The 14,418-nt window shown below is 40.3% G+C and overlaps 1 protein-coding gene across 1 annotated transcript in view; it reads left to right on the top strand.

The window, feature by feature from the left end:
- GRHL2 (grainyhead like transcription factor 2) overlaps positions 1-14,418 on the top strand; it is a 296,136-nt gene that overhangs the window by 180,020 nt on the left and 101,698 nt on the right. The window contains exon 8 of the mRNA XM_030217442.1: positions 5,643-5,737. Coding sequence (XP_030073302.1) covers positions 5,643-5,737 — 95 coding nt within the window. The remainder of the gene's footprint in view (positions 1-5,642; positions 5,738-14,418) is intronic.

A 14,418-nucleotide genomic window follows, 5' to 3' on the forward strand; every position in this document is an offset into this window, starting at 1 on the left:
AAATTTCAAAGACATCAACAACAATACAAAATAAGTCTAACTATCTTTTAAAAAAACATCATATGGTTTGGTACTATAGATATAGACTAGATGCCATAAGTTGCAATAATTCTGAACAATTCTAATGAAGACAAATAGGGGGGGATTCTATATATGGCACCTAAAAACTCCATGCAGAAAACATTTCTGCCTAAGCGTATTCTATAAGCTGCGCCTAGATTTAGACGTGGTATATAGAATACGCTTAGTTCATATCCCAGTGCCTAAAGCTATGTGCATCCATTTACACCAACGAAAACCTGGCGTAAATCCCGGCGAATAGATTTAGGCACACTGGGCCGTATTCTATAACTACGCACATAAATTTTGGAACGCCCATGAAAAACCCATTTCCCTGCCCATAACCAAGCCCTTTTATGGCTGCGCATGTTAGAAGTTAGACGCACCGCGTTACAGAATATGTTTAGCGAGTTGTATGTGTAAATTTTAATTATTGCCAATTAGTTCTCATTATTGCATGTTAAGTGCTGTTATCAATGCTGATTGGCTTGTTAAGCCAATTAAGTTACACATATAGTTACAGAATACGCTTAGATTTTGGCGTGGATCTCTAGGTGCGCTGTATAGAATCTGGTGGATAATGTGTAACAGGAAAGTTCAATAATCTAAAATTATGAGCTGCAGACAAATTTTCTAATGATTCCATTTGAAAATGAATGTGGCTAAATTATCTTTAGTAGCTGCCAACAGCTGCTTGTACCAATTTCAATTGAGAATCATCCTTAGAAGCAGCTTGCTCGAAAGCCACAATCCGATTTTCCTGTTCAATCAATTTAAGAGAAATACCTTCAGAGAATTTAGACAATGATAATAAATTCTCTTGTAAAACTTTTCCATTCTTAGTACAGCACTTCCAATAGATGTTAAAGTAAATTCCTCAAACAGCGGTATCAGTATTTAATTTAGACAACAGGGGAAAGGAGCCAAAGGAGAACTTAGACTGAGCTTTATTGGGCCTTGAATTGCCTCCATTATTAGGGGGCTATTCCACCTCCCATAAAAAAAGCTAGCTTGGGAGGTGGGGTTCAACCACCAGAAGACAGAGATAGCTGAGGGGGAATCTGCATTAGTTGTCACAGTCAAGGAGGCATCGTTTTTCAAATGGTTGGTTATCTATTGGACCTCTTACCAGTGTCATATTCTTCACGCCGCCTCAACCTCCTTTCCTTTTCCCCATATGGAAATTCAATCAACACTTCCCTCTCCTCCTTACTCAGGTGCTGTGAAGTGGCTCTGAAGGGGTGGGGCTTGCGCCTTTAGTCACGCCCCTTCAGGCACATGGCCATGCGCCTGAGATTTTATGGCTTCACAAGTCCCACAAAGTGACATCGACACAACAGCCGATGCCCGCAGTTATGTCTGCAAGTCAGCTGAAAGACTCCTCCACAAGGCAGGTGCTCCCCCTGATAGCAAGTTATTAGTTTCTTTTTATGCTGTTGAGTTTACTGTGTTGCTAGATGTAATCTGTTATTTTTGTTGTTAGTTTTAACCCCATTCCTTGTCTGAATATGTGATGGTGTTCTTTCATTTTGAGCATGATTGGTCATATGCTTATGTCTCTGGAATACTCACATTTTGGGAACATTAGAATTTGACAGAATATTTGATATTGATTATTCCACTATTGATAATTCAAATTCCTCTTTAATTGAGGGATAGACCTTGAGATAATTATCGATTTATATCTTCTTGTTACTGAAGTTTTTCTTTTGATAACCCTTTGGAACGTATCACCTTTAAAGTATGCACCTTAGTTCACAAAATCATTCACGGTGAAGCCCCTGCATACATGTCTGATTTAATAGACCTGCCACCCAGAAACGCTAAAAGATCATCCCGAACTTTCCTCAATCTCCACTTCCCTAAGTGCAAAGGCATAAAATACAAAGTACTGCATGCTTCAACCTTCTCTTATATGAGCACGCAATTCTGGAATACATTACCACGCAACCTGAGAACGATCTACGAACTAACCGACTTCCGCAAACTACTGAAAACTCATCTCTTTGAGAAAAGTTTTTGCAAGGATTAAAACACATGAAGTCCATACACACTAATAGAAATGCATCAGTACACTCTCTTCTGAATTCTCTCCCCCCGTATTTTCACCACACTTAAAACTCTACCCACAGATAAAATTGTATACCCTAATGTTCTCTTGCTATTGTTTATCGCCCTATCATTTCCCCATCGTTACATTCCATTGTTCTATTCCCCAAATGATGTTTTGACTTTGTCTTCCCATAACTCTTCACAATGTAACCCATAATCGTACTGTAACAAATTGTATTTCCATCATTCACAATGTATTGTAAGCCACACTGAGCCCGCAAATAGGTGGGAAAATATGGGATACAAATGCAATAAATAAATAAATAAATAAATATGACTGAAAATCAGTACATTTTCAGATAGGATATTTAAACTATATTTATCTGCAGTGCAAATTTCTAATCCTTTATAATTTAACTCTAGGTTCTTAGGGGGAACATTATCAGTCTGTTTTACTGTTAAATGGGTTATTTTACCACAACTCATGCTATTAGGGCACAGGCCCTATTTTATGCAATGAGACCTAGAGGTCCTTTTACTAAGCTGCAGTAAAAAGTGACCTTAGTGTATCCTTTCACGAGTTTTTCCCTCATGTTATTCTATTTGTGCTGCAGCCAGAAAAATGGCCTTTTTCTTTTCATGCATTAATAGCCATATGCTAGCACGTGGACATTTTTTTAAAAATCTAGACACATCGAGGAAGTGGCTGGGGTGGAATGGAGTTTGGCAATCCTGGGACTGTGCTTTGAGAAAGCAGGAAATAGCTAGGGCGGAGTGGAGTTCAGCATTGCTGGGAGTGTTCCTTGAGGAAGCAGGAAGTGGCTGGGGTGGATTGGAGTTTGGCGTCGCTGAGGGTGTGTCTTGAGGAAGCAGGAAGTGGCTGGGGTGGAGTGGAGTTTGGCGTTCCTGGGACTGTGCTTTGAGAAAGCAGGACGTGGCTGGGGTGGAGTGGAGTTCGGTGTTGCTGGGACTGTGCTTTGAGAAAGCAGGAAGTAGCTAGGGTGGAGTGGAATTCAGCATTGCTGGGAGTGTTCCTTGAGGAAGCAGGAAGTGGCTGGGGTGCATTGGAGTTTGGCGTTGCTGAGGGTGTGCCTTGAGGAAGCAGGAAGTGGCTGGGGTGGAATGGAGTTCAGCATTCCTGGGGGGTGTGCCTTGAGAAAGCCGGTAAGTGGAACATGTTGGCCATATTTATAAAGGGCTTCTTTTACAAAGCCATACTAACGATCCCCGTGTGGCAAATGCAACGAAGCCCATAGGAATTGAATAGGCTTTGCTGCATTTGCTGCGCCAGAACTGCTAGCATGGTTTTGTAAAAGGAGTCCAAAGTGTACAGCGCTGCACAACCCTGGTAGCGCTTTATAAATGTTAAATAGTAGTAGTAGTAGTAGTGACCATGTGAAGCCTATTTCTCTGCATAAAATATCATTTAGGTAGCTGAAATGTAGCTGGCTATCTCTTATGCAGTTAAGTGCAATGTTCAGCACTTAACCACCTAAGCAACACCACATAAAGATAGGTCCGATTTGGCTGGCTAACTTTGGAGCCCTTTTACTAAGCTGCGGTAAAAAGTGGCCTGCACTAGTGTGGGCATATAAAATTGGAACGTGCTGGGCCATTTTTTTACTGCAGCGGGTAAAAAGACCTTTTTTAAATAGGACAGTAAATGGCCATGTTCTGATATTAAAAGTAGCACACGGCTATTTACTTCCTGAGCCCTTACTGTCACCTATTTACTTGGCAGTAAGGGCTCACACGCTGCTCGTATGGTAATCAGGCAGCGAGCAGCAATGCGGCTATGCTGCTGATTACGGCTGGGAAGGCCCCCCCCCCCCCCCCGGCTTTTGATAATAGAAAATTATTTTCTACCGTGGGAAACTATGATCGCTATGATCATGTTACTCCAATTTTGAAATCACTGCATTGGCTCCCTGTAAAATTTCGAATTCAATTAAAAATTTTATTGCTAGTTTTTAAAATATTGAACGGTAATATTTCACCAACTCTTAGTGCCACTCTAAGATGTTATCAACCTACTCACTCTCTGAGATCATTTCCATGTTTTATTTTGTTTGATTTCTATTGATAACCTTAAGAGTGGACTAACACGGCTACCACACTTCTCTACTTGAGATCATCTCAGAAGCAGCTACTTGATGTGTCTTCATTTCATCAGGTTGATTTGGAAGAATACAGATCATCTATTTTCTGCATCAAAGGTCCAAAATTATGGACTGCATTGCCCATTGAACTTTGTTCAATACAAAATATGGACCAGTTTAAAAAAGCGTTGAAATCTCATTTATTTTTTCAGGCTTTTGGTTCCTCTGATGTATGATATTATTTTAATACCATGTACATTTTTATGTACTCTGTGTTTAAATTTTAGAGTAATATAGCAATTTTTGTATAGTTTGTTGAGCAAAGAAATAATTTTTATTGTTCTGTCCTTTTATATTTTGTATGTGATTTGTTCCCCGCTTAGACTTTATAGATATGGTGGTTTATAAATAAAGTTGTTGTATTATTATTTATTATTAAACAGCTTGCACAGACTTCAGTATTACCACCAGGTACTCATGCTACCCCAGCAGCAGTGCCAATTTTACACGTGGTAGCCCTGCCAAGCTTAGTAAAATGGCTCCTTAGGCAGTTAAGTACTGAATATCGGCACTTAGGCAGCCTTTTACTAAGCTGTGGCAAAAAGTGGTCTGCGGCACTGCAAGCATGAATTTTGGGCGCGCGCTGGGCCAGTTTTTGCCGCATCCTGGAAAAAGGGCCAGTTTTTAAGGGGCTGGAAAATGGACAGCATGTGTCCATTTTCAGCCTGAGACCTTACCGTCACCCATTGACTCAGCGGTAAGGTCTCATATGCTACCCAGGCTGTAGGCATGCAGCACACGTCCACTGCCGTTTACCGCCAGGTAAGCAGCATTCGGTAGAATAGAAAATATTTTCTACCTTGTGTTTTCAGCGTGTGCCAAATTCAGAATTACCACCTGAGACACGCGGTAATTCTGATTTGACACGCATAGGGCCTTATGCGCCTTTGTAAAAGGGCTCCTTAACCACATAAGTGTCAACTCCGCCTCTGGACCGCCAGCATTCAGTTTCGCTTTCAGTGTTGATATTCAGTGGCACTAACCAGTTAAATTCAACTGAATATCAGTGGATAGCCTCACACAAATGATTTAACTGGGCAGGAGCCTCTCCTGGCCGCTTAAATTGCTTCGAATAGTGACCTATTAGTCTTATAAATCTTGAAATGCTGCATGCTTGAGACATTCGTTAAAACCAAGTCCACTATTTGCATTACAGTGTTCTCATCTATTTATCTTTGATCCCTAAATATTTGTTTCCAATACTTACAGTTCCTGCTTTGATAATTCATGCTGCAAAGATAACATCAGACTCTGCTTTACTCACTGATGATTCATTTAAAATAATGGCAGAAACAACTGATAAAGTAAAGTAGTGAAGTAAAAAAAAGAATGATATCAAAATATTAGCCATATTTTTCTTGAATTTGGCAGCGGATTACAAGGAAAGCTTTAACACAATTGGGAATATTGAAGAGATAGCGTACAATGCTGTATCCTTTACGTGGGATGTGAATGAAGAAGGAAAGGTAAGTTGAAGAAAAAAATGTCTACTTATATAGTTGTTTCTTTAGAGGGAGGTTTAAATTAGATCACTTTTCGCTTTTCTTTTTTTTTTTTTTTGTTTGTTATTTGGCAGTAAGTTCCACAGGTTCATTCACTTCTACAGTGTCTGTATAATTGATGCTTGTTGTATTTGCCTGATTCCAAAGTTTGACGTTGCTTCTAGACTGTATTGGATACTTCTATAATTGGGACCCTTCATTTAGGCACCTTGAGGTCATGTGATGGGAGCCCTACTCTACACTGGCATTTGGCTGCCTAGGTTCCATTCTAGAATACTAGCATAACCCCGGTATCAGCATGCGTAACAATTAGGCTCCTACACTAAACACCAGCCATAGAGCTGGCATATATATGGGCATCTAAATACGGCAAGACACTCGTAACTTACAGTACTCTGTAAATTATAGGGGTAAGTGGGAGCCCTGCCATTGTCCAGCCTATGCCCCACCCATGTGCATGCTCCCTTTGGAAATACACACGTATATGTTAGCGTTCTAAACACTCATTTGCTTAATATGCGGCTAAATGTTAGCACTTACCATGAAATTCTATAAACGGCGCTTAAAATTTGTGCATGCAATTTAAGAGGCCCTTTTACAAAGGCACATAAGGGCCTACATGCATCCAGCATATGCCAAGTCGGCATTACCGCCTGGCTACTGCATGCCCGGTCGGTAATTTTGAACTTGGCGTGCGCCGAAAACATGTGGTAGAAAATATTTTCTATTCTACCGCACGGTGCTTTTTTCAGGACATGGTAAAAACTGGCCTGGCGCGCGCCCAAAAGACGTGCTCACACTGCCACAGGCTACTTTTTGCTGCAGCTTAGTAAAAGGGCCTCTAAATCACAAGCCAATTAGCACTGATAATTGCAGATAAGTGATACTGTGCTTTGAAAGCTTTGTGTCAATTGCCAGTCATTCTGTTTAGGTTTTTGAGTACTGAATGATTTATTTTGAAGTATGAGAGATTCATGGGAAAGAAAGACAAAATTAAATGTTCATATAAAAAGACACAATACACAGATTTAGGCAGGAAGGAGTTTTTGTCGATTATTATAATAGTCGCTAGTGGGATCCACCTATTATTTGGTGCTAATAATCAATATCATGTCCCAGTGACAATGTAAGACTTTTCCCCCCTTTATATTAATTATAATAGTTTTTGAGTGAACGTGGTGTCTACTATTTGTTGAGTTGGTAGTACATGTGGACACTGCCTTAAAATTCTCCTCACTGGTTCAATTAAGTATGATTTGTCAGTTGCAACCTTTTCTTTTTGTCAAATTTGGTCAAGGCAGTTCATTCTTTTATCACCAGTTGGTTGGAGTATTAAACTCCTTATATTTAGGACAGTCAAAAAATTGCCTAAAAATTAGAGTGGAGGAGGAGCCTAGTGGTTAGTTCAGTGAGCCTTGATCCTGGTGAACTGGGTTCAATTCCAGCTGCAGCTCCTTGTGACTCTGGGCAAGTCACTTAACCCTCCATTGCCCTAGGTACAAAATAAGTATGTAAACTGCTTTGATTATAACCACAGAAAGGCAGTATAGCAAGTTCCATCCCCTTTACCTAAAAAGGATGCAATTAATTCAAAATATCATAGCTCAATTAATTACTCACACACCCTAGTATTTATATTGGCTCCCAACTAGGACTAGGGGGCATTCAATGAAGCTACAAAGTATTACATTTAAAACAAATCGGAGAAAATATTTCTTCACTCAACGTGTAATTAAACTCTGGAATTTGTTGCCAGAAAATGTAGTAAAAGAAGTTAGCTTAGCGGGGTTTTAAAAACATTTGGCTAGCTTCCTAAAAGAAAAGTCCATTGGTCATTATTAAAATGGACTTGGGGAAAATCCACTGCTTATTTCTAGGATAAGCAGCATAAAATATATGTACTGTTTTGGGATCTTGTCAGGTACTTGTAACCTGGATTGGCCACTGTTGGAAACAGGATGCTGGGCTTGATGGACTTTTGGTCTGTGCCAATATGGCAATACTTATTTACTTATGAAGCTATAATTATGTTGAAAATACCATATATGATTTACAAAGCTTTTAATATGAGATTTCCTATGTAAGTTTCATCCAAGTTAATTATGTTTCACCGTGTTCTATGAGATCTTCTCAGAAGAATTTCATTCACTTATCTTCATTAAGTATTGTTAAACTGACTACTTCTAGAAAAAGAGCTGTTAGGTATACTGGGCTCTTTCAATAAAATTCCTTGCCATTTGATTAAGGAGGTATTTCTAAATATCTGCCTTTCAGGAAGGCAGTGAAAACATGGGGGCCTTTTTACTAAGTCTTTGTGTGTGCTAAAGGACATTTGTGTGCAGAAAAGGCTAGTCATCCTATTTTATACCTATGGGTCACATGGTACATAGTGCACACTAAGCTTTATTAAAAAGGCCCTGTAGTACCATGAGCGAGGGAGGGTCTGGAACCCAGGTAAGACAGACCACACAGTGGTTGCAGGTAAAGGCAAATAATATTTATGTAAGGTATTGGGCAAGCAAAGGGTCCTGTCTAATTCACAGGGAGGAAGAAGGCATACTCAAAGCAAAATCCTTGAATATGATAATGTCCTTGGGTGGGCATCTCCTGCAGAGCCACAGCATACATTCCTGTCTCTTGACTCCACAGCACTCTCTACTTATTTCTGACCTGGCTCTCCAGTTACCAGTGCAGTCTCTATCGAGTATTCTGGCCAAAATACAAATTCTGTGAGGTTCCAAGTTGGACTTGGCCTACCTGACTGTAGTTGCTGTAGTTCTACCAGTGGGGGTTGCTTTTACACTGTCATATTTTCAATAGTGAGGGACAGGCAAGCTCTGCCAGACTACAGGCAACCTGCCTATGTCAAGCAGTGGCATAGCTACGTGGGGCCAGGGGGGCCTGGGCCCCCATAGATTTGGCCCTGAACCCCCCTGCCGATGACCCTCTCAACCCCCCCCTCCCGGCCCCAACCCTCCCCCGCCGTCACCGTGGGTTACCTTTGCTGGCGGGGGACCCCATTCCTCGCCAGCCGAGGAGGTCCTCTTCTTCCTGCGAAGGCTTCCTTCTGTTTCTGACATCCTGCACATTGTAGGATGTCAGAAACAGAACAAAGCCTTCGTGGGAAGAAGAGGACCTCCTCGGCTAGTGGGGATTTGGGTCCCCCGCCAGCAAAGGTAGGCGATGGCGGGGGAGGGTTGGTGGCGGGAGGGGGGTTTGCGAGGGTCATCGACAGGGGTCGCCAAAGTTGGCGGCGGTGGGGGGGGGGTCGATAATGGCTGGGGGGGTCGGCGGCACCGGGGGGGGGGGCTAAAATGTGACCCTTCACCTTGGGCTCTGGACCCCCCTTCCGCCAAAGTCTGGCTACGCCCCTGATGTCAAGCAATTGAAAACACAATATTGAGTCACCACCCCCACTCACACAGCTAACAGTGATGAGCAGATCACTCCTGCTCCCATTAATTAGGCACTAGGGACCCTGATAACACTTGGGAAAGGGATTTGGGGTGGAGGGGGTATTGTAAGGGTGGTCTTGGAAGTTTTCCTTTTGTTGCAGAGGAGGGCAGTGGCCTTCTTGCCAGGGGGGAAGGTCATTTGGGTGGGGGGATCAGATAACTGGAGAGGATCTTCTGACTTGGAGGGGGAATAGGGGGGGTAGGATGCTATTGGGAGTTGGGGGGTTTGGCAGGTTGCGATGCTTTGGAAGGGGTTTGGAGGGTATGTTAGGGAGATTCAGAGGAATCCAGATCTTGGCCTTGACTCCTGCCCCTTCAGGCAGGCAATTATTCATTCCTGGAACAGGTATAAATGTTGACATATAGATTTTTTTAGATCAGCATGGATTCCCCTTGTAAGATAAGGAATCAGTATCTCTGTGTTAGGGCTGCCCAAACCATTCCATCTCCCTGCCCCTACCATTCCTCCTGCCAACTTAAACATTATGGATCACCATGTATAAATAAATTGAAAAGTAGTAAATCACCTGGACCGGATGGCATACATCCAAGGGTACTCAAAGAACTCAAGTATGAAATTGCTGATCTGATGTAAATAATATGTAACCTTCTTTTAAAATCATCTGTAGTACCTGAAAATTGGAGGGTGGCCAATGTGATGCCGATTTTTAAAAAGGATTCCAGGGTTGATCCGGGAAATTACAGACCAGTAAACCTGAATTCAATGCTGGGCAAAATAGTGGAAACTATTTTAAAGAACAAAATTACAGAACATGTAGATAAACGTGGTTTAATGGGACAGAGTCAGCATGGGTTCAGCCAAGGGAAGTTTTGCCTCACCAATTTGCTTCATTTCTTTGAAGGCATGAATAAACATGCGGATAAAGGTGAGCCGGTTGATGTAGTGTATCTAGATTTTCAGAATGCTTTTGATAAATGCAAGGTTCTGGTGTGGATTAGGAATTGGTTATTGGACAGAAAACAGAAGGTAGGGTTAAAATGGTCATTTCTCTCAATGGAGGAGGGTGAACAGTGGAGTGCCACAGGGATCAGTACTGGGATTGGTGTTATTTAACATATTTATAAATGATATGGAAATCGAAATGACGAGTGAGGTGATTAAATTTGCAGATGACACAGAAGTATTCAAGTTTGTGAAAACACATGTGGACTGTGAATTATTGCAGAAAGACATTTGGAATTTGGAAGACTGGGCATCCAAATGGCATATGAAATTTAATGTGTACAAATGCAAAGTGATGCAAATTGGAATGAATAATCCGAATCATAGTTACCTGATGCTAGGGTCCATCTTGGGGGTGGGGGGGTCAGCACAAGAAAAAGATCTAGGTGTCATTATAGATAATACACTAAAATCTTCTGCTCAGTGTTTGACAGCGGCCATAAAAAGCAAACAGGATGCTAGGAATTATTAAGAAAGGGATGGTGAATAAAATCAAAAATACTATAATGCCTCTATATTGATCCATGGTGCAACCACATCTTGAGAATTGTGTTCAATTCTGGTCACCGTATCTCAAAAAAGATATAGCGGAATTAAAAGGTTCAAAGAAGAATGATCAAAATAATAAAGGGGATGGAACTCCTCTTGTATGAGGAAAAGCTGGAGAGGTTAGGGCTCTTCAGCTTGGAAAAGAGACAGTTGAAGGGAGATATGATTGAGGTCTACAAAATCCTGAGTGGTGTAGAATGAGTAGAAGTAAATCGATTTTTTACTTGTTCCAAAAATACAAAGACTAGAGGACACTCAAAGAAGTTAAATGAAAATACTTTTTAAACAAATAGGAGGAAATATTTTTCACTCAACGTATGGTTAAGCTTTGGAACTCTTTGCCGGAGGATGTGGTAACAGTAGTTAGTGTATCTGGGTTTAAAAAAGGTTTGGACAATTTCCTGGAAGAAAAGTCCATAGTCTGCTATTGAGACAGACATGGGAAGCAACTGCTTGCCCTGGGATTTGTAGCTTGGAATGTTGCCATGATTTGGGTTTCTGCCAGGTACTTATAACCTGGCTTGGCCACAGTTGGAAGTAGGATACTGGGCTAGATGGACCATTGGTCTGACCTAGTATGGCTACTCTTATGTTCTTTTAAGCATACGAATATAAGCATTCCCATACTGAATCAGACCGAAGGTCCATGAAGCCCAGTATCCTGTTTCTTAACAGTGGTCAATCCAGGTCACAAGTACCTGGCAAGATCCCAAAAGAGTAAAAACAGGAATAAGCAGTGGATTTTCCCAAGTCCATCTTAATAATGGCTTATGGACTTTTCTTGTAGGAAATTGTCCAAATCCTTTTTAAACCCTGCTAAGCCAACTGCTTTTACCATAATGCTTGCTTGATTTGCCATATTTTAGTCAAACTCTGGAACGGCAACACTTTTTTAAAGTAATTCCTTCCAACCTTTCTCCTTTTGCTCAAATTGAATCTTCTTACGAAGATATTTGTTACTAAGATTTGCTCAGTGTGTGTCCCAGATTTTTCCTTTCCTCTTACAACAAGAGGCAGAACCTAGATCCCATATAATTGGCAACTCCTATTTCATGTGCAACAAATTTGTGCATGGCAAACTCCAGTTACTATTCGGCCTGTGTTGTAAATATTGAATTTAAAATACATCCAGCTCCAAAATTAAACAAAGCACAACTTTCACATACTTCTGTGGTAGTTGAGTCAGCTGTGTAAAAGTGAAGAAATGTAGAGAACTTTACAAAGATTCCATGTTGTTGATCATTTGGGAAAGAAAGTGTTCCTGAGAGCCATATTATCTGCAAGGATAGTGGCTCATCAGCTGTACGTGTTCCAATATCCCCCTTATTGTATACACATGTGTGCACATTGTAATGCTTAGCACATAAAGTTGCATGTGTAATTTATAGAATAATGTCAGTTATGTGGATAACTTAATTTAATAATTAGCTGCTAATTAGCATTAATAACCAGTTATTGGCTTTGCACAAGTGGAGGAGTGGCCTAGTGGTTAGAGCACCGGTCTTGCAATCCAGAGGTGGCCGGTTCAAATCCCACTGCTGCTCCTTGGGCAAGTCACTTAACCCTCCATTGCCTCAGGTACAAACTTAGATTGTGAGCCCTCTTGGGACACAGAAATACCCAGTGTACCTGAATGTAACTCACCTTGAGCTTCCACTGAAAAAGGTGTGAGCAAAATCTAAATAAATAAAAATAAATAAAAATTGGTGTTAATTAGTACTACTTAACATTTACACTCACCATTGAGCTAGCCCAGTGGTTCCCAAAGCTGGTCCTCTACTGCATGCAAATCTCTCTCATGAATATTCATTGTGGGTATCCTGAAAACCTGACTGGCTGGGGTGCCTTCAGGACCAGGTTTGGGAACCACTGAGCTAGCCTATGTGCTCACGCCTAAATATGGGCACATAATTTAGGACTTACATTACTGTTCTATATGTAAATTGTCAATATAGAATTTGCATTTATTTATTAGGATTTATTTACTGCCGTTTTGAAGGAATTCACTCAAGGCAGTGTACAGAAAGAATAGATCAAATATGAGCAATATGCATAGTCCAGCAGTAAAAAATATTCAAATAACAATATAAAGAATGGCATAGTATGCTACTTACAATGTGAACACAATACATAATAGAACAGTGAAGGGTATAAGCAAAGATGGAACATATAGATAGGTAAGACAGTAAGAAGAGTTAGAAAGTAAGGGGACTAATTTAAATGGTGCACATGAAGTCAGAGAGAATGTTGACAATTGCGCAGGTATGTGTAGGTCATTCATTCCCAACCCAGTCCTCGGGGCACACCTAGTTCCTTCGGGTTTTCAGGATATCCACAATGAATATGCATGAGATAGATTTGCATGCACTGCCCCAATTGCATGCAGATCTAACTCATGAATATTCATTCTGGACTGACAAGTGACTAAAAGAACTATGATCACATATTGATGTAAAATAAAGCCAGATATATGTTATTTAATGTTCTACTGTAATAGTATTTTGGAGAATTGTGTGCAATTTTAAATGTGTTGGTGAATGTGAGCGTGTATGGATTAATTTGGTGTAACTATGGGTTAAGGGAACGGATTTATTTTAGGAAGATTATATTGATTTATTAATAAAGAATTTTTTTAAATGTTAAACAGTTTCTAGAGAGTAATTAGTGTAATATGTGTAACCAATTATATAGTTTGGACCTAGATTGAGTTTATGAATATTCATTGTGGATATCCTGAAAACCTGGTTTGGGAATGGCTGGTGTAGGTATTCTGGTCATGCACATACATTCTGGGCACCTAAATATTAACACTTTATCTTACCGAATTACCACTACAGTGGCCTTCTCTTCCCAAATGGGGAGAAGACAGCTCCCCAAGAGCTACTGAGAAGATCAGTGTGCATTATTGATTGTATGTGTGGCTGAAAGCATAAGAAAAGACCTCTTACAGTAAAGTGAAATACTTCCTTCCTGCAATTTGTACTGATACCATCAATGTCTTTTCAATTCAGTAGGATATAGTGTTATGAAACAAAATTCAAGAAACAAATTAAATGGCTTGTTCCAAGAGATGTCAACCTGCTACTTTGTTTTTAATACATAAATAATATTCATTTCTTGTGCTTTTTTTTCTAATTATCCCATTTTGTTGATTTAAAAAGAACACTCTAACAGATACTGATCAAGATGGCGCTACCAATTTTGAAGCTAGTTTTAAGATGAAAGAAAATGTTTCTGAGTGGATTAGAGGATGGAAAATAACTTTCAGCTGTAACTGGCTGTGTGATCAGTAGACTGTGAATAGCTAATGTCCCATAAAGTCTGTTCTGCTAAACACAGTAGCTGAAATCAGTCAGTGAACCTTTACCTTGTACAACTTTTCAGACCAAGGAATCGTACATTTTAAATCAGGTGCCAGAAATCCGTAGAAGCCTTTCAGATGGTGCTAACAATTTTGTATGGACTATTGTAGTTTCAGTTTATAGGGATGTACATTTGGTTTGTAAGTATGATTTAAATTTAATGCACTGCCACATTAATATTCAATAAGTTGTTTAGCAGGCTTTAAAATTCTATAGTGCACATTGTTAATCCCCATTAAAACAAATAGAAACATAGAATCATGACGGCAGATAAAGACCAAATGGCCCATCCGGTCTGCCCATCCTCCATAACCA

The sequence above is a fragment of the Microcaecilia unicolor genome, chromosome 1 (genome assembly GCF_901765095.1).
Source record: "Microcaecilia unicolor chromosome 1, aMicUni1.1, whole genome shotgun sequence".
In the NCBI taxonomy this organism is placed as follows: Eukaryota; Metazoa; Chordata; class Amphibia; order Gymnophiona; family Siphonopidae; genus Microcaecilia; species Microcaecilia unicolor.